Source organism: Thunnus thynnus, chromosome 5 (assembly GCF_963924715.1).
Source record: "Thunnus thynnus chromosome 5, fThuThy2.1, whole genome shotgun sequence".
NCBI classification, from domain to species: domain Eukaryota; kingdom Metazoa; phylum Chordata; class Actinopteri; order Scombriformes; family Scombridae; genus Thunnus; species Thunnus thynnus.
The window spans coordinates 22,584,462-22,606,546 of record NC_089521.1 but is presented as its reverse complement, the minus strand read 5'-3'; the positions used below and the strand labels follow the sequence as shown (position 1 = coordinate 22,606,546).

Sequence of the window (22,085 nt, the reverse complement as noted above, 5' to 3'; positions counted from 1 at the left end):
ATCTGTGTACGCGTCTGTGTCTGGATACACCCTTATGAGTGTTTGTGTGTTGTCTGCATCATCTGCCATCTGGCCTCAAAGTACAGGGGCCACATGGTGGGAAAGCAAATGTCACTGGTCAGGCCAGCCAATGCCAAGTCCTGACAAATGACGTCAGGAGAAGCCCACACTGTCACTGCCCAAACAAACAACCCTGCCACCGAGTCCGATTCCCTCCTGACCCTTGCCTCACTGTCAATTGCTTATAATGATGGCGATGGCGATCTAGGAATTAAAGCTTATCCTAGCATAACACTCAGAGACAGTCCCTCTGGAGACGAGCTGGATGACTAAAAAAACAGAATAATATATCTTTAGGGATTAGAGAGAAGTTTAGGGAGTGTGGAGAAACCAGTGATGACCTAAACTTGAGAGTATATTTGAACGGTCACCCTAGCAGGGTTCATCTGAAAAGAAACAACAGAAAGCAGAAAGCAGATCCAAAAAAATAGATTAAACATCGACATCTGAGCCAACTGAGAGATTTAAGTATCAATCAGCTGAAGTGCCAATGAAATTCTGAACACAATCCAGTGAAACAGTACCTCACATCTGCCAAACAAATATGATTTCAATGTTGAGGCAGATTAGATCATATTTTTTCTATCTTGGATGCAATTCCATGTGCCCCTACATAACCATCACACAAATTTATGTGCATCAGTGATGGGCAATGAACTCTGAATACGCTGGTGAATGTCAGATCTAATCTTGAGCTGAACACTACTGCTAATTTCTGTCTTTTCTTAGCCATCACTTCAGTGCACAGAAGCAGCTGGCACATAAAGGTTTCAACACTTGCCACAGCTGAAAAAAAAGCTTAATTTCAATTTTGGGCTGTGTCTGCACACAAAGTGTGAACCTGTTATAAGCCATGTGTTCAAATGTTCACATAGCGTGTGCTCAGCACCTCTGCAATGGGGATTGTGTTCAACAGATGAGGCGGGTAAACAATGCGATGTCCTTGGAAAAGAATTACTATTTCAATGAGGGTTTGCTAGTCAGGCGCCATGCTGTCTTTGGTTTTTAATTACACACTGTGAGACAAACCCACATCTGTATTTTCTTGCACGGCTTCAAGGCCAAAGGAAATACTACAACTTTGAACTGACAGGGCAAGGTGAAGGAAAGGGTAGTTCAGTTTTACTTTCATGGCCGCGCTTTACATTTTCCAGCTGATGTGCCCTAGAGCAGCGGTAGTTAAGGGACTCATGACTGATTGTGCAGTGATACTGTACTCGAGGTGTTCTCAAAACCCGAGACACATGCTGCAGTGTATGTGCTTTAGCTATAGGCACAAGCACTCACAGTGACAGACACCTCCCTTTCTTTTCTAATCCCTTCTACACCTCTTCACCAGATGACGAGAGCTACTTTCCCTATAGAGACGGTGAGAAGGAGCTAGGTGAAAAAAAAAATTAAAAATGTGCTAGTGGGTGGAACACTTATCTCCCTATCTCATTGTTTCCCATCTGGAACTTACTGTATAGAAATAATAGAATAATTTAATGAGTAAAGCCATATTTAAAGAGCAGTTTTGTGTTTTTGCCAGCCTGTAATGGCGGTAGTTACATAGGCTTTGTCTTTAGTGCCAGCAGAAAGTGAAGTCACAAAAATGAATACGCTTTTAAAGCTAAAATATACAGGTAGCATTACAAGTGCTGTGAACCAAACATACCCATATGGCCTATTTGTAGCTTTCTGACAACCAGCAGTTGTTAAATTACAGATTATCCCAGCAATCCTGACAGGGAAAAAAACTAGTCATACTGTCCTAAAGCACAAATATCAGCCTCCCACTCCCGGCAACTCCCTTCCCTGCAGTACATAGCACGAAAACATGTACACACATATAAATAGCTTCACACATGAGCACATGCTTGTGTACACATACACACACGGACACAGAGACACAGACACAAGCACACCAGCTGCCATATGCAATAAAGAACCAAGAAGACCTACTCTATTTTACACATCCGCAGGGGGTCAATAACTCATTAGAGCTGAGGAAAGGCAGAGGCAGCTGAGGGAGGTGACGTGGTGGGAGATGGGCTGTGTGGCTGTGGGCTGTTCACCTGAGGATATCAGCATGTCATTGTGTCCAGAGGTCATGAGGACGATTCATGACTTCATTAGCAGCATGTCATAAAACATGCCAGGGTGTTTCCAGGCCTGAAATAGGGTACTATGTGTAATTTGCCTGTTTTATTCATTCTCTAACCTTTTTCTCCCTTTCTGGGATTTTTACTGCTCATCCTATTGGCTTTTTATTTATTATCCTTTTATCGTTTGTCATGAACTTTGCATCTCGTTGAAATGCTCCATAAAAATAAAGTTTATTATGAGGTTAAAATAGACCACTGTCCCTCTACTAACCCAGCGGCATTGTAGGCATCGAAGCAAATATTTGTACTGTAGATGATTCACTCTGTTCTCTTGTTATTTCTGGCTTAAACTTACAAAATCGCTTCAATAGTTTCAAATATTATAAGTTTCTCTATTGATGACCCGAATGAAATGGCGTCTGCCCCTTCACTTCTTCTTTAACAAGCCCTGGCATGTCTCCAGTGAAGGGGACTCATCTGTTTAATCATCTCAATCACTGTGCTGGACCTGACTAAATATAGAATACAGAAAGCAGTGAGGGCTGTGCCAATGTAATACACTGGACAGACATACTGTCAATGTATCAAATGCAAAAAACAGATGTTTATGTGTGTGCGTGCGCCTTGATGAATGCCTAAAGTTTTATCAGTCAGTCAGTGAGTGTGTTTGTTTTGGATGGCTGCTTTTGCGTTACGACACTGAGCACACTTAAGTACCTGTTTACAAAATTTATCCTGTTACACAACCTAATCCCAAAGGCTTCAGCATCACTCCAGTGGTACAAGTTCAAAATGTCTGCAAGCACTATCTGGCGGGGCAGGACGAGAGCCTGATTATGTATTATCATTACCGTGAACCACTGAAAACCATAATAAACATTTTAGATTCATGCATTTACTGTAGAACAAAATCAGTGGTTTCCATATTTGAACCTATGTCCACGCAAAATACCACAAAAATGACAAGATGAGTTGTTCAACCTTGTTAAGGACACATGCTAATTACTTGATCCAAAGAGTAAATCCATAAACACACAGACAATGTAATTAAATCATCTGCATAGCTCTATGTCAACACCAATCATCTGAAATGACCTTGGCGCTTCTTAGAATAGAGCGTGTTCATAGAAGTATGTCAGCACCTGGGATGATGTCATTCTGACCATCCCACCACACCACAGAGCAACACTACAGACCAAAACCATGCAAAATGGAGTTCCCCTGTAGCTGAATGGTTACACATAACCGCAATATCCCTGGTTCCTGAATCCAGCCAGGGACCTTTATTGCATGTCATACCCATCTCTCTCTCCCTCCCCTTGTTTCCTGTCTGCCTCTTCACTGCCCACTGTCCAATAAAGGCAAAAATGCAATTAAAAGTAATCTAAAAAAAAAAAAAAACCTGTACAAATTGCCCATTTGTCTATAGTCTGTCAGTATAATCGAGAGAAAAACATTGGAGAGAGCTCTGGTTTCACTTGCTGATAGATTGTACAATGATTTAGAAGATTAACCAACCAAAGGTCAATGGATATATGAGGAATGGAAGTCTAAAAACTGCCAAATATTTTCACTCCCTCACACACCCATACTCATTTTATAAAGTGTTTTGTTAGAACTATCAGAAGTGCGGAACACTTTGGACAAATTGCTTAACCTTGCTTAAAGTAGCGGATATGTAAATGCTAAAGAACCACTTTGACTCTTTTAAATTAAAACACTGTGGCTATCTGTGCTCTGACAAGCTTGCAGCTAGTCTGGCTTCCAGCTCCACTGGGATGCCTGTGTTTGGTGCCATTTGGCAACCACTGGAATATGTAAATGCCCTGATGAATACATAGCCCCTGGGCCTGACTGCTCAAACTGAGCACTGAGTGTGCTCTGACATGTTCAGCATACACTAATAGGACTTCTGACAGTCCTGTGCATTCATCCCACAAAAACTCGGCATTGTGCCAGAGGGGGCCAGAGTCTGAGTGTGAATGTAATGCACTGGCTGAAGATCTGGAAAGCAAAAGGCCACAGGTCTGACTGGTGCAACATCTAATGTGTCCATCAGCACCCACTTATCCTGTCAAACTGTCCTTGAGCAAGACACTGAGCCCCTTCCTACTCACTTGTTGCAAATTACAGTACTTTGAATAAGAGCAACAGCTGCAATGCATTTTCTAAGGGAGACCGGGTTGGGACCGGGAGTCTGAGTTAGTGGTCAGAGAGACCATCCATTTTCTAGAAACTCAGCAGCTGTGTGTACTTAAGCATGACTCTGAACCCCTGTGTGCTCAGCCGAAGCTGGACGAGATCTACAGCTAAGTGACTACAGTATAAAAGATGCCAGGAAGCTGTAACCTGCAGGCACCCAAAGGCACGAGAAGCTGACGTCTGCAAAGACGTTGAAAGCTCGGGTGCTGTCCATGGTGCTGAAAAACAAAAATGGTCAGAATGCGGATTGAATCATGTAAAGCGCGCAATGGGAACGCTCTCTTTTGCGTTCCTCCATGTCCTGATGCGTGGATCTGAAGCCAAATATGGTCCACGCCGCAACACATGCTTCATAGTGGACGCAGCTGCCTCGAATCCCTTCGGATACGCCAGTGTTGTGTTATGGAACACAAGAGACATTTCATTGATTATGGTTATTTTGGAAAATGTCAGTAGCGCAGTGTAGCCCAATGATGTTGACCTTTTAAGCAGTGTAACTCTGTTCAACAGCATCACAGAACGATGCAATTCAAAAAACAATAGCCCATTGATCACGATTTGCTGCAGATTAGAAATCCGTATCATTTCAGACAAAAACTAATAAGCCTGAACATATCAAAACATATCGACATGAAAGTATACACATGGTACCCTGTAATAAAGGTTTTTAAACATAACACAAACAACGATTTCTCTCCAAACTCCATCAAAATGAATGGTATCAGATTATATACTCTATATTAGGAATACTATAGTGGGGGGTTGACAGAAAAAAACAAAGACTTCAAAGGACTTCGTGCGTTAATGTAGTTAAAAGCCCAAATTCATTACAACCTCCACTGAAAACAAGCCACCGTATTTAAGATATTTCATGATATGAATTGTGTTATATTTTAGGTAATATTATAGTTGAGGTTTCGTGGTGTACAACGGGAGGAAACACATAAACATAACCGTTAACTTGCGGTTTTGGAGATGCCGCCTACTTGGACTACCATTACGCATTGATTAGTTCCCCCCACAGTGAAGCAGCAGAGGAATTTCTGGGTGCAGATAGAACCACTCCTCTCTCTCTGCATATGATTTTCTCTCCTCTCTCCACAGTCGGGGCTTGGTGGTGAGGAGGGGGGAGGGTGGTCTTGCAGTCGACGGGAGGAACAGGAGTTTATTGAGGAGTAGCTGCAACGGGAGGAAAAACGCACGCTACTAAGCACCGTTACCTTGCGGATGGTAGGAAGAGAGAGGAAAAGAAAACATCGCGCTTGGACGAATTATCACTTTCTGCTGAGAAACTGCCGCTTGAATTGTTTAACTTGTTGATGCGACGTTACTGTTTTTCCTGTATCGTCTGGCTGCAGTAACAGATAGATGGGTGGCGAAATCGCAAGTATTCTCTTCCGAGGATAGGTATTTTTTATTAAACTCTCCGTGGATGCAGTTTTTAAGAGCAGCCTTCCCTAAGGTGGGTGGTTTTCTTTTACTAAGATTTTCATTGAAAACAAAAACCCATTCTTGCTGATTGGTGACGTTTTCGAAATCCAATTCATATTCTGCCGCAAAGTAGGCTTCCATAACTGAACAGTTACAATGTGGATAAGGCTTGAGAGTGATACTCAACAGTGCTATGCGCAGTATCAGTATAAGTAAATGGGGTTGTGTGTTTTCTTATCACATTCTCTTAAGCCTGGGTGCTTCAGGAGCCTAACCATCAGTGTCTCTATCTGCTGTTCTTCCTGCAGATGCAATTCATCTCTGAGCCGTAGCACTGTGATAACCGGAGCAGGGTCGTATTAAACATTATAGGTCAGCATGGCAGCAGGTGTAGCGGCATGGCTCCCATTCGCCCGAGCAGCGGCCATAGGATGGATGCCCGTGGCGAGCACCCCGATGCCCATCCCTCCTCAAGACAAGAGGAAAGCCCAGGACGGTCTCATCATCCTCAACGTGAGTGGGACCAAGTTTCAGACGTGGCGAACCACTTTGGAAAGGTACCCGGACACTTTGCTGGGGAGCACGGAGAGAGACTTCTTTTTCCACGAGGAGACAAATGAGTACTTTTTCGACCGTGACCCTGACATCTTTAGACATATCCTCAATTTTTACCGCACGGGGAAGCTACACTATCCGCGCCAAGAATGCATATCGGCGTACGACGAGGAGCTCGCTTTTTTTGGTATAATCCCCGAGATCATTGGGGACTGCTGTTATGAGGAGTACAAGGACCGGAGGCGCGAAAATGCAGAGAGGCTTCAAGACGACGAGGAGATGGACATGAACAATGACGTCACACCGGTGAACCTGACACCCCGGGAGTACCTGTGGCGGGCCTTTGAAAACCCTCACACCAGCACCTTAGCGCTGGTCTTCTACTATGTCACAGGCTTCTTCATCGCCATATCAGTGATGGCCAATGTGGTGGAGACGGTTCCGTGTGGGACTTTGCCCAACAGGTCAAAGGAGATTTCCTGTGGAGACCGTTACGCTCTGGCCTTCTTTTGTTTAGACACTGCGTGCGTCATGATATTCACTGTTGAGTATCTCCTCCGTTTAATCGCAGCTCCCAGCCGGTACAAGTTCATGAAAAGTGTGATGAGCGTCATTGACGTGGTCGCCATCATGCCTTACTACATCGGTCTGGTCATGACCGACAATGACCAGGTGAGCGGCGCTTTCGTCACGCTGAGAGTCTTCCGGGTCTTTCGGATTTTCAAGTTCTCCCGGCACTCCGCGGGGCTACGCATCCTGGGCTACACCTTGAAGAGCTGCGCCTCCGAGCTGGGCTTCCTACTATTCTCCCTCACCATGGCCATCATTATCTTTGCAACGGTCATGTTTTATGCAGAGAAAGGCTCCACAGCCAGCAAGTTCACCAGTATCCCCGCAGCGTTTTGGTACACCATTGTCACCATGACAACACTGGGGTAGGTGGCTGCATATAAGTCCATAAAGCCTTAAAGCCTTGGTACCACACCATTAATCACCGTCTTAACTGATTTGCATAATATGTGAAACGTGTATTGATGACACGCAGTAAAAACTCCTCAATTTCTTAATCTCAGTAATTCCGTCTGCTGATCAACTCTTCTATTTTCTCAAGGAATGGTAAAATTGCTTATTTGTCGAGCGACACGGGGCCTAATCAGCGCATATTTTCTGCCAGTATTTGAACTTATTGTCGTGCGGCCACAGGTGTGCATTTATTTGGCTTATTAAAGGCCCCCCAACGCTGCTCAGCCAATCAGAGGGCTGCGGCGAGGTGTTTTTTTTTATGGAGGCTTCAGTGCGCCGTTCACTGCCTCTCAATGAGCCTTGCACTTCACAAACAGCCCTTATCCGAAGGTTAGGCCTCGCTTTCTGCGCTGTTTTGGAAAGGTGAACACAAACAATCTGCTCAATTAACAGGCGTTCATTTTATATTCTACATGACAGGAGAGCTCTTAGGAAAAAACACAGAAAAAACAAAAATTCTAACTGATGGAGAACCTGCATGCCGCATAAACAGGCCAAACTGAAGCACTAGTGCAGCTATTAAGTTAAAGGCAAAGTAGTTAACAGGATGTATGGGCTACGCACACACACACACACACACACACACACACACACACACACACACACACACTACACACTACACACACACTACACACAGCCACCCCTCTGTCTCTCATTCATTCTCTCTCAGCTCCTCTCTCTTCCTTCAACGGGGTACAGTAAATATCTGAATGCTAATTTCATGCTCATGAGCAGCCTCAGCTGTACTATGTGCTGATGTAGCATAAAATAATTAAAGGCGGTTAAGACGATTACATCAAATTAATTTGTATTGATGAGCGCACTCAACCGCTCAGCTGCTAGACGTGGGTTATTATTATTATTGTTATTATTACCATTATTCACTCCAGCTCAGCATTCTGCGGCGGTGCTGCGCTTTCCAAGGTGCTGAAAAGTTGTCAGTGAGGCGACTGGTTGCCATTTGGGTTTTTTTTTTTAACTGTTCAAAATGTATAAACCGAACGCAGTGTTTGGCTGCCTGAAGCGCGATTGCAAGTTGAACAGTGGTAAAATGATAATCAGACCGTTCTTAATGTGTGTGTAAAAATATCCTGATTGCTTCTTCACTCACAGCTGCACGTATGAGGTTGAACAAGCCACTCAGTCAACCCATGTTAGTCCTCACACGCTCCTCTTCTCTGATGACATAGAAATTAGGTCCTGTTGAAATTATGTTGTCTTTTCATTTCAAAGTCACCAGATCAAACATTGCTAAATAAATTGCCACTGGCTCTGTGTGTGTGTGTGTGTGTGTATGTGTGTGTGTGTGTATCTGTGTGTGTGTGTGTGTGTTTTTGTATGTGTATGTGTAGTGTGTGTTTGAGAGAGGTGTCAGACATAATTCTGTACATATACAGTTTAAACTTGCACTTCTCTGTATTATTGTTGATACAGGGATGTTCATGCATCATAAAAACAAGATTAATTGTATGTTTGACTTTGCATGCGTTTGATATTAATGCCTTTCTGCCCTTATACCTGCATTTATGCAGCCACTCAGCACATGTTTACCCTTTAGGTCTATGGTGAACATATTTATTATTATAATTATTATTATTATTATTATTATTATTATAAATATTGACAGTCACTATGCTAACCTTTCTCTATCTGCTGTCATGCTGTGGTGACACTGAGTTAGTGGATTTTCCTGCTTTCTTATTGGCATACAAAGCTTCCCCTGCACTCACTCAATACCAGTCGAACTACCACTCACCCTCAAAATGACCAATGAGAGCATATGTAGTGATATGCACGATCCGGAGATTGAAGCGGCCACCTCAAACGTATTGCTGCATCGGCCATGCTTTCCATTCAGATTCAAAGCGCAGATGAAAGATGAGTTGTGTAAGAGGGTACATTATTTATCTTTGGGGAGCAACAAAGATATTTCTGCATTCATCTCGGAATCCCCTTTGTGTTGCTTGAGATGGATTTGAAAAAGATGTTCTGCCGTGCGAGAACAAAACTGAAATGTCCTCGGTAATGGGGACGTTTCTGTCACTCTATTGTGAACCATGACAGCCAGGCTGACAGATATGCAACCTGAATTGAAGCCTTGCAGTGGTGCAGAATGCTGCATAGTGGACCACCGGTGGAGAGGCTGAGTACACCTTACTGAAAGACAAAGTCGACTCCTTCTCATGATCCATCATTGTCTTGTGTTGCGCTTTTAAAAAACATATCTCATGCAGCCCTGTGGTGGAGTTGAATTGTGGTTGTCATTGTCTGCCGAATGCATTGAAGTGAGGAAAATATCTGTTGTTGTATTCTCCTCCAGTAACCTTCAAATGCTTATCTGATCAGGGGAAATGAGGTATTCTGATGGTTTGTTTCAGAGCTCAGCATGCAGAAAAATTGATCCACGTCTAACAAATAGTTATTTAAGTCAGATATGAATAGGTTACTGTAGTCTTTTTATTCGGTGGCAAATAAGCTCTTCAAAGATTAGCAGGGGCGCTACTGGCTGGAACCTCCATTTGGAGCTTTTGAAAGCATTTGATTTTATTCTGATAGTCAATGATGCTTTATGCCTGCATGGTATCATGATGCCTTTCCACTACATATATTTTCAATTTCCCTGACTCACACACTCTGGAAGTAAAGACAGTGGCATGCGTTCTCTCCCCTGCTGATGGCCCATTGATTGTGCTTAAGCAGACGTGCAGACATTGGGAGAGCAGGGGCTCCTGTTCAGAGCCACTTGGCAGGCAGCCTGAATGAAAGGGAAGGGTGCCTGGAGACCAGCGGAGAATCAATAGCACTGTGCAGCTGTGTGTCACGCCTCTGTGTGTCTACTGCTCTGTGCCACCAAACACAGGACAAGACCCACTTATCCCTCCTTATTTATTGAGCATAATCTCTGTGGCTGCTCTCGGATACCCAACAAAGGGGGAATCTGCCTCTGTTAGAACGCTCTTGTCAAGATCTTCAAGAATTGGGTGACTGAGTGTAAAATATGAGATTTTTATCTGTGGTATTGTGTTTTGCAATATCTTGGAAAACTGCACTAAGGTCTGAGAGTATAATTTTGAGACTTGATTAAATATAGTCCATTTAAACCAGCAACAGATACTGATATAAAGATAGCATTGCGCTTTATTAGACTGGAATCAGATGTTTCAGTGTTTGCTTGCTCTTGTTTTCTCAAGATGACCCACACAGTCAGGGTGAATTAGCTGCAGAGGGAGTTTTTGGTGCTTCAGATCTTTTAAGTGATTTAAGGTGTAATGGAGTGCACTACTGAGAGCAGCTGTGAAAACGGTGGAAGTCAAGCGCAACCCACAAGGGAAGAAGAGTGGGGAGGACAGGGTTTAGTCTGGCATAGAGGTACACACGTTCCTTTGGACACAAACAGACATCACCTTTGATAGACATAAGAGGCCCTCGTTTCCGACACAAACACACTGCTTTTAAACACACACACACTTTTCTCCCAATCCTTATATCAGTATCCTTCCTTCAGCTACTGCCTCCTGACAATGCCAAGAGGAATGATCATTCTAATTACTGATTTGTTGTGACATTTACTATACGCTTTGTCCTACGGTGCAACAAATGCAGCTGTACATTGTAGTCACTCAACAGATGCAGAATTTATCACCATGTCGTTTGTCTGTGCTACAGCTCCACCCACCACATACGATTGGAAAGGCTTGACAAGTGAGCCCTATAAACCTTTCAGGATAGGATTTATAAGACAGAGGAGGCAAGGTTAACAGACACGAGGGTCACTGTGGGGCCCATAAACCACTGGAAGTATAACCATTATCATGCTTGCCAGTTTGACACCTCAACCCCATGGCAATCAAAGCATACATGCAAAGCCTTAACTTCATGGTTCAATGTGGTGCAGAGCGAAGCTTTTTGAAGTCCAAACCCTTCACTGCATGTCAGACATAATTGAAATATACAGGAACAATCTGGAGGGCCTTTTACTGTATCTGCACCCAAGAGATAACAAATGCATTCATGATAATATAGTACTCATGTGGTGGGATAAGTTACCATGCCCCTGGCAGGCGATGCAGAGGATTTTCACTCTTTTTTTTTTTTTTTTTTTTCTTTTTCAACTGAGCACAACAGTCAGCGAGAACATTTGGTGTGTTTGATTATGTACTGCAATGGGTGTAATTTTTGTGTTCAGTAGAATACATTACACCACTGTATGTTATGCACATTATGAAAATCAGCAATCCATTATGTGCGATGTGATGTATTACTGTGTAAAGCAAAAGTGGCTGATATGAGATGTGTAGGCTGTCATTAGCCTGTAGGCTCACAGTGCCCCTCCAGGTGCTTTATTGGGGAGGAGAGGTGATGCTAATATGAGGCTGATATAATGGTCCTGAAGTGACAGGTGACTTAATGAGGGGAACCTGGCACTGAAATGTGTTCTGTGCGAGCTCCTCTCTGCCCATGCAAATGACTGCGAAATGGAGGAGTGAGAGCGAGGGGCGGGAACAGGCTGCCTTCTTCAGGGGAGATTAAGATCATTGTGAAAGACAGAATCTATGAAAAAAAAAGAAAAAAGAGAACAAGATGCTCTTTTTTCTGCTGCTTTTTCTTTATTCTCTTTGTTTTCATCACTGAAACTGTTTTACTCTGGCAGTTTAAAAGGCGGTTGTGGAGGTGTGAGTTGAATGATTGATTAACATTTTATAGGCATTCATATATTCCAGATTTATTACATTGTATTTATGTACTTTTATGGGTGGAAACTTATTTCCATTTCCCTTTACATTACATTTTAATAGTATAGTATATGTATTCTTTTTTCTGAATAATACAATGTCAAAAAGGAAATGTATCTGTGGTCACTCAACCCTGAACTGAAAAACAGATTATGACCAGCTGGTTGGTTGATGTGAGGATATGGTGTGTGTGAACTGACTCTAAAAGCAGGCATGCGTCACTGCGGACGGTCAGATTGATAAATAATCTATATGGCAAGGACAAAATGGCTGTCCTTCCATTTGATTCGATTTCTTTGACAACCAGTCTTCGAGGGAGCACCAGAAACACTCATTCCACGCGGGGGGTTTTCATTAATTCACTTTGAATGTGCTGCATTAAACAAGGGAAATAGACTAGCATGTTCTGCACTTGGGTCCGGGTAACGAAGTGTGAGGACGTAAAATATGGCACCCGTGTTTTTTCCACTACTCAGCATTTTCATCTTCTTCTTTGTATTGCAAGCAACGTCAAAGATTAATGGAATTTTCCAGAACAAGATTAAAGTTACTCCGAATGAATGCAGCATCACTGCATTAGGAAATAAGGGGATATGTGAGAAAACACATCACCTCGATTTCATTGTTGTTAGAAAGCATTTTCTCTGCCTGGCTCCACTTCCATCCAATCTAACAGCCCAGAAACCCTGACCCAGCTTGCGTAAATGAATAAAATGAGGAGATATTGCCTATTACGTGACATTGTCCTATCTTGAAAGTTGATATGTTGTAAAATATACTGGATGTAAAGTGTATACCAAAAGATCAGTGGATCAAATAGGGTGCAAATGATAAACCCAAGCCCAACAGCTATCTCCTCCTGTGCTGCATGGCTTATTTACATACTCAGCATTTACATACAGATGAAAATGGCTTGTCTGGTCATGGAGATTGGTATGCAGACACACATAATGCCTCCTCATCACTTTCTTGAAATATACAACAGTATTCTAAGTGGATTCTGTTTAGTTTAGTCTTTTGGTTTACATTGTGCGTACTATTAGATTCATTAGATCCAGTTACTATGCCAGGATCATGATAAATATGCTCTACAAAAAAATATGCAAGACTTTGGGATCGTCAGGCTATATGTAGAGCTCATTCTTCTAAACACTGAACCTTTAAGGCAATTGACAAAGGCAGCTGTTTCAGTCATTTACAGAAGCTATCCTACTGTGGCCAAGAGTGCTCAACTCATCAGGGATGGCCCACAAATTTTCATTTCGGTCTGATACCAAGTAATACCGGGGCCACAATCACTAATATCAATAACTCTTATCAAGTCATCTATGTAATGGCATGTAGGGGTGAAAAATGTGCCCTTCTGAAGAAAATTTCATTACCGCCAAATGATTTGCCAAACATCTCTTCTCTCTACTACTCGATAGTAAAGAAATTAGTCAGTAACTTAATCACATGCAGTTTTCATTCATATGTAATCTGTAATGTAAGAAGTGAATAGTGTGAATCCTAAGAACCAATAAGAACCAATAAAGTGATTGGTGTGTGAGTCCATGCATTAAAATTTGTGACAGACAGATTTGGGTTTTTTTTGTATTGATCATATTGATACAAGTATTGATATCCAAAACAATACAGAAGTGTTGATACTAATGGTGTCTGCCAACCCTTACACACCCACCCAACACACTGCAACTTAAAGGGGACATATAATGGTTTTTGTGATCATGTGCCATTTTTATACTGTTATAATGCTGGATGTCTATGTTAACATGGTCAAAGTTTCAAAACATGAGTGCTCAAGTCAAAAACCAGGGCTTCAGCCTCCTCCTAATGCTCCATCTGCAAAGTTACCTCTACTTCCCTGTCAAATAGATGTCAGATTGTTCACACATTCCCACAAATGGGTGTCTGTTGCTAAGGTTGTTGCTAAGGTTGTTCCATGGGCTGTTCGCATTGTCCATTCCCATATTTCAGATTGGATTTAAGCTCGAATGTGTACAGATGTATTTGAGAAATTTATATTTTGCATATAGAACAGGAAAAATAAGCGAAATCTGACTACTATTGTTTGTCTATGTAGCCTCCGGAGCCATTGGAAGTCTGTCGAGGGGCAGCTAATGGGAGCTAACCAATCAGAACGGAGTCTTAACCAGTAGGCTACTGGGGCGCGCCACCAGTATAAGTTAAATAAGGAGTTTTTTGAACTGTAAATTATGCAAAGATATTCCAATAGAGCCCCAGAATATAAATACAGACCTGGAAATGTGCATCAGTGTCCTCTTTAAGAAAACACAAGCAAACAAAGAAAAACATCACTTTGACAAACAAACGTCATGTGTCAAAAAAAAATGCTGCCAATAAATAAAACACAAGCAAATTTAGAAACACATTCACCTATTCATCAATGCATGCGCTGCACACATAAATACACAAAAACAAATAAAGAAACTCAAAACAACAGAAGTTTCCAGGGATAACTAAAAACTGCCAAACATGCAAGGATGTGCAATTTGCTTGAGTTGAGAGCTCTTTAAGGGTGTTGGTAAATTAACTAACAATGTTAATTTTAGTTTAAACACTTATGATTATGATATTATCTTACTGGCTACACAGATAGCTTAAACTTTACAATGATTATCATGTTCATGAATTTTTAGTTGGCTCTGTGAACTTGCAGTATTCTGTATTTGCTTCTGTTTTTCCATTTGAAGAGAGTTTCTTTAAGTGTAAATGGTGAATGAGTTTTTAAAATTTGATTGTGGTTTATTTTTTGATTTTTTTCCCCTTAAGTGTTATCAAAGTGGTGAAAGTCTTTTCTTCATTCGCTTGTGTTTTGCTTCCTGGAAAACGAAAAAAGAAACAAGTTGTCACTGAATTTCACTCATATGTTCAGTATCAACATTGTAGCAACTTGCTAAATGTGTTAATTGACAACATTTTCTCATTTTGTTGAGACAAAACTAAATCAGCCAGCACCCAGCTAAAAACATACTGTATGTGCTGTTGCAATTTCTGGTATATGAATGTAATTTCTAGAAGACAGGGGTACCAGTTGTCATGACGTTAAGCCAAGAAGTAGTTGGTAGTAGTAGTAGGCACATAACCAAAACCATAATGTTACACTTTAGTTTTTGTATGGATTATACAGCTAGTTTAAGAACAGCCACTAAAAGTAGCCTTGGTGAGAAATTGTCCCTTGTTTAAATTTTCATGGTCAGGGTCTCACTGTAAGGTCAGCAAACTAATTATCAACTCAATGAGAGAGAATATATTGTTGAAATAACAGAGGAATGAATGTATGAACTATTCCCACATGGACACATTAGCATTACGAAAAAAGTCATTGTAATAAATTGTAGCGTTAAACATACAGTATGCAAATCACTGGCCTTGCACTTGTTACTTTTGTGTAATTCTTGAGCTAATCAGCATACAAAGCACAAGCTGCGGTTTGTTTTCATGCAGAGTTGTAACATTTTTTAATGTCTGCTATGCCTGTCTGAACATTACACTACACCCCGCATTGGCATGTAATGAGTACTGCTTGTTGGAGAAACAGTTGTTCTTTTATTTTTAGATGCCACTGTCACTATGGTAAACCTTGAACTAGAATTCGTTATACTGCATTCCCCACACCCAAACCAGCATTTTTGCCCCTTCCTGACCTCAAAATCCAGCTTTGCAGCACAGATGTAGGAGCAAAAAGTTGTGAGTGAGGTGATGATGGTTCCACATGTCACTGAGAAGGCTTTGGGAGGGGTGGATCGCTCTTTGCGCCGATTATTTCTCTCAGGCACATGGGACGGCATAGCAAACACAATATCTTGAAATGGTGCCAGCTTTCATAATGCCAGAGTGTGAGTATCCCTCCCTCTGACATTTGTCTCTTTATCAAAAACGCCCCTCAGCCAGCAAGCCAACATCTGTGATCAGCAGAGATTCAGAGATTATAGCTAACAGCAATCATCAGACTGCTGTGTGAACGAAACAGAAAAGAATTCAAAGAGTGATGTAACTTCTGCCTGTCTGACACCTCATTTCAGAAGTGAGTGGATATCACTGTAGATAAGGTTTTGTGCTGTTTTTAAAGCCTCTCAGCAAAACATTAACTGCAGCGGAATGAGAGAAATCCATTACCTTGACAGTTACCCTCGTTTTTTTAAAGTATGTACACTTAAATGCTGTGTAGCATACATTTATTTCATGGTGACACACTTACGGTGTATTACAGCGGGTAATGTTAACACCAGTTACCACCTTGTATCCTGTGAGCGCATTGAAATCAATATAGACTTTCATTTAACACACTAACAGAAGGCGTAGTTTCTCATCAGTCTCAGAGAGAGCGGTAAAACTTTGATGCTAACACTTTAATTGAAACTTGGTTTACAGCCCATTCATAACACCTAAACGTGAGCGGCTTCATGGCAAAGACATGAATATTGATTCAGCCCTTTTGTCAGCTTAAAGCTCTGTTTCACTGTTCATGAACCGTCTCATTTCTGTCAGAGCTGAGGCATCTCGTGCCAGTTTATGGCGCCAGGATACCACAGTAAAAGCTCCTCATGATCAATACTGATCCTACTTGAATGAAATCCGCAGCGTTCACTATAAAGGCAGAATACAGATCTCTTTAAAGTGCGCAAGTGTGGCTTTGAATCAGGCTGCCCATACTAGCCACCGTTAACCCAGTTTCATTGTTGAGTCTTTGCCACGGGCTCCATAGATTATTAGTTTCTGTATGCAGTATGAATGATAAGAAGCTCTGTCCCATTTCAGTTAAGGTATAAAGAGCTTCCTCCTGTCTGCCTGGCAGGGAGGTCCTGCTGAGATGAGGGATGTCAGCCTGTCACCCTGACGCATGGCAGCTGTTTCCTGCCTGCCCCAGCTTCTATAAATAGCTAAATATATCACCTAATGTAGGCCATTTGGTCAAACAGAAACTAAACAGGGCATATGCACTGGGGCTATGTTTTTCTCCCCCACCTCAAACTAATTTCTCATGTACAGGTGTATCAGTGTCACCACCACAGTCTTAATATTTTCCTCTTCTCTAACTGTCTCCAATGGATTGATGATATAGTAAGTGGCGATCATGTAGCGCTATTATTTCATGTCACCTTCAGACACCTTCAACTGATCATTTCAGCTGCTCTAACGCACGTGCAATTGATTTTATAAATGAATATGATAAATATTCTGTTAATATTCTGCTATCTGTCATGTAAATGTAAAGATAACCACCAGTTACTGTTATAGGCTACTTTATAAGTGGTGGACACGATAATACAACCATTGCATTACAGTAGCCCTGCAATAACTAGCTTGCATTGTTTTTTTAGTTTTTGTGTCAGAAAGGTGTTGCTTCCTGTTATCTCATGTGGTCAAAATATCAATCACACACAAACGAGATGATGTAATTGAATCGCCACAAACTATGGTCTTAAAAAATGACCACCGTTTTAAATCAGCACGTCACTGCCACAATCTCAACAAGGTCTGAGCATTAAATCTTCACGAGGGGAAATGGTGACGATGCTTTTGTTGTGCCCAAACCCCTGTAAATTCAGAGCGGTCACATAACAGGTGGAAGACAGCACATATCAGAGTCTGTCTTTTGTCTGTATTTCACGATAATTTACAGTCCACTGCGATAAATCTGTAGTAGTATTTCTTCACAGGTCTCTGCATAAACACCAAATACAGGTGAATGGGAATGGTTGTTTTTTTTTTTTGTTTGTGCAATGAAATTACATTACATTGTGTGGGGCTAGCAAATTCTTGACTTTTGTATTTAATTATCACAGATCAGTTTTACATTACTGCTTAAATTTCCTCTGTATTTTTACTGGTTATCGGGTTGATAATTTACATTCTGCTGTCAATCTGCTAAGCTTTATCTTGCATACCCATGGCTAATGTGTTACCTGTGACAAGATGCTGCAGGGGGAACAGCGTGGTCAGGACAGTTCGCTGTAACTCTGCTGTAGCCTCAAATGATCTCATTTACTCATCTGACATGTAGCCAGATCCCATGGTGGAAGGTGACTTTGTGTATTTACTTAAGAATTGTACTGTAGTAAAATTTTGAGCTTCTTTATACTTCTATTCCACTACATTTCAGAGGGAAATTTGAATTTCCTCCTTTATCACAATTATTTGACAGCTATGGTGACCTGTTACTTTGGAGACTCGGATTTTTTATACAGAACATAATCAATAAATAAAATATAACGTATTATTCTAGATGTAACTACCCAGCAGTATATGATGTAGTTAAAATTAGCCTCACCACCACTAGAAAAGTTAAATGTATGCATATATTATTGGATCTTAATTATTGATGCATTCATGTGAATGCATCAATAATTAAGATCCAATAATATGATGCATATATTATTATAAAACTATGAAAGGGCCCTTTCTGGATTATAAGTACTTTTACTTTTGATATTTTAAGTACACTTTGTGGATAATACCTCTGTACATTTACTTAGGTAAAATCTTGAATGCAGGACTTTTACTTTCATTTAAGTATTGCTGCTTTTACTCAAGTAAAGCATCCAAGTGCTTTTTCCACCACTGGCCAGATTATAAAATACAAAGTCAGTATAATAAAACTTTATTTGTGATGTGCTCAGTTTTTTAAGCCTACATGCAGGTAGTGAATACACATTCCAGGGGAGTAAATTAGGAGTACGAATAACAAGGTCACAGCAGGTAAGCATATTAAAGTTGAAAGTGAAAAAAAAAAACTAAATAACAAATCCTAATCCTATCCTGTGAATTCTTCTCTGATGCTGAACAGGTTGGATTTCATTGACTTAAAAATGGCAACAATTTAAAAGCTTTATTTAGAACAGGGTAGATGATAGCTAGTGTAGATTGATATGTTTGTCTAGGTGTTATTGAAGTGCGGGTTCAGCTCCCACCTAGAGGATTTACTGCCTGTGTGTATCGCCACAGGAGTATCTCAACTGCTTAAGGATTGCGTTTCCATGTGGGGATTTTTGCTTCTTTTTCAAGGTATTAGAGGAAAACCGTAAACAGTTGATTATTATTTGTATTTTTCCCCTTAGCCAATTGTCCGTAATCCCTGTGGAGGAGCTTAAGAGTTAGATTTCTGGCACGCATGGCCTTATCTTTACATAACGGCCCCAGATAAATGGAGTGTGTCTGGTTTTGACTAAGCCACACATTTGGGCCGAAAGGCAAAGACAAGCAAGCGAGTTGAGCAGAGAAGAAAACCGCCTAGACAGTAAGCATTAATAAAGGCAGACACTGCAATCAATTTCAAATTTACTTGCACCTGCAGACACACTCTCACATGCATTGAATCACACATGGCACACACAAAATGTACATTCCTGATGCATCTGCTGGTAGCATATGTGGTGATGTTGGATCCTCTGGACCTCGTCCGTCCTCTGGAGGTCACAGGGGAATCATGGCTGAGCATCCTAGGGGACAGATCCAGCATCAGCCTCTCTAATGTGACATCCAATTACCTCCAAAGGTGAAGCGGTCTCATTCGGATCCAAAAATCAATTTTGCATGGACTTTGCCACAGTTTACTCCTCCGGGCTCTTCTCCACAATTTTGTGTACACATGTTGGTGACAGAAAACAAGCTGCACCGCTGTTGTTCCAACTCCCATCGTCTTTTCTATGAAATAGCATCTATCAAAGTTAATGGGCTGTAATCATCACCACAAATACACTGTCACACGTCCCACTGCTCGCTCCTGAGTATTCAACTCCCAGTCAATGGGATGTAAAGAGTGACAAGCGTGAGGAACACAATTTCCCATATCATTAACAACTCCAAGTGAGAATTGGACGAGAATCCAGAAACTTCATCCAAAACAACATTTTTTAGAATTTGAAAATCTCATCTGTTTGCGCAACATCTTTGGGGACTGCAGAAGAGAAACATTTATTACATGTGCATGCGACAGACAGTCAATACTAGTGACAGTGTGTCTCGGGCACCCATCAACGTTGTCATCTTGTGAAATAACTCTTATTAAAGAATGTCACTTGCTAGCGACAGATCTGCTAGATAAATTTTCCAAGTAGCCAATCCTGCCAGCTTCATATCAGAGTTCAGCGGATACTGTATATCTACTTATCTCAAAGCTGTATGCTGCTGGACTTCTGATTATACATCACACGGGCACACACACACACACACTACTCTTTCAGTGCCTGGTATGGCAGCACTCCAAAAAGACTGTCCCTGATGTATTTGTGTGTTTGATAGGATGTTTTAGCCATAGCGTTCCCAGAAGACAGTTTGTAGACCTCAACAGATGGAGAAGTCCAATTAGAAAGCAGGAGAATGAATGGGAGAAATGGGAGACGAACGTTCCAACTCTTTCTCTCTCCCCCAGGACAAATAGCTAATCTTAGAGTACAGGTACAAAACCAACATCGCTTCTGTTTTGGAGGGGAAACATTAAAAAAAAAAAAAAAAAAGATAAATAAAAAGCTAAAAAGCAAGGCGGAAAAAAAACCTGTGATTTGATTTCTCAACACTACACAGTCAAAGAGGAAGGCGTTGAATTTGATACAGCTTATTCTCACTCCACATCTACAGTAGGTATAAATATCTCCTTCTGTTGTCTGATTCTTCAAGGGCAGACGTCCCACAAAGCAATTGCCTTGCCATCAGCCAAGACCAAAAAAAGGAGAAGAAATGAAAAAGTGCTTAAATATAGCAACCCCCTGGGATAGTGGGAGGGAGGGCGTTCTGTAGTGTGATTAAAATGAATAACCTTCATTCAGTCACGATTGTTAACGGTACATTCGAATGTGCCGTCTGTGGTGAAGCCAAAACTTGTCTTCAGAGCGGTAACATCATTATTCATCAGGAGGCTTGTCCTCTGCAGTGACAGAGATGTTGAAGTTATAAATAATGGGAGTTGTGTCATTAAGTACTCATACGTTTTCCCTCTGGCCCAGGGTCAGTTTAATCCAGGCATCAGCCACCCCTGCTGTGAAAGCAGACGTAGCAATAAACCCGTTGATGACTGATAGATTGTGTGGATGCAAGACCAATTTTCATCAACAAAATGACCTTTCAGTTGTGTTGTTGTTGTTCTACCCATGGCCCTGAGTTATTATTTTTCATGTCATTTTTTGATTTGACAGGAGAAGTCTCGTGGAGTGAAATGGAAAAAGTAATGATGTCCCCATGCGCATGAAGTAACACGGTGCAGGTTGGGGAGATGGTGGATATGGCTGCAGCTAGCAGCTCTACTCTGCCCCAGGGGCCAGTCAGCAGCTGTTAGAGGAAATTCAGCTCTTCCCAACACTTCCCTACAGGTTCTCACTGGTTCTTGGTACTCGCTGTTATCTGGGCCTGCTGCTGTCGCCAGCCTGGCTGCTGTCCACATTCTCTGAGAGAGCGCTCAGTACATTTTTACGCTTCACCACTCTTTCTGTCTCATCCCAACCTCCACTATTCCCCTCAGTTTCACTGAGATTTTGAAGTGTTCCTTTGAACTTGTAGCTTTTTTTTTTTTTAAACGGCTGGATTTCCTACCTTGATGTTTGTTTCAAAGAAATTCTCTGAGGAATTTTAAATACTTCCATTACTACAAACAATCTGGGGCCATTTCTATATTGAGTTCTGTATCTATACACCGTATCTCATATGAGACATTATCCATCCTGAGTATGCGCGTAGTTTGGCATGTACAAGAAGTAAACTTGAAGATGAGGGGCTGCAAGTCTTCAGTGTAAAAAGCTGATATAGAGAGTTGCAGCTCAAACAGAATATGAAACTTTTCTCGTTTTAGGACAAGGAAAATCAATCGTTTTCCCCCATCATGTATTATCCTGAGACTTTCCTTTTCTCCAAATTCTAGAAATACATTTGGCCTGCTAGCCATTAATATATGTGCTAAACTTTTATCTTGCCAGCACATATTTTGAAACTCTGTTGTAACATCATCCTGCCCTGCAGAGCAATACATAAACAACTAGTC

At 41.4% G+C, this 22,085-nt stretch overlaps 1 protein-coding gene across 2 annotated transcripts in view; it reads left to right on the top strand.

Annotated features, from left to right (window-relative positions):
* The first annotated feature begins 5,508 nt into the window (after positions 1 to 5,508).
* Positions 5,509 to 22,085, top strand: part of LOC137183253 (potassium voltage-gated channel subfamily D member 2-like) — a 32,116-nt gene continuing 15,539 nt past the window's right edge. For both annotated transcript variants that reach the window (XM_067590170.1, XM_067590169.1), the window contains exons 1-2: positions 5,509 to 5,811; positions 6,089 to 7,270. In XM_067590170.1, coding sequence (XP_067446271.1) covers positions 6,159 to 7,270 — 1,112 coding nt within the window. In that variant the 5' untranslated portion in view covers positions 5,509 to 5,811; positions 6,089 to 6,158. The remainder of the gene's footprint in view (positions 5,812 to 6,088; positions 7,271 to 22,085) is intronic.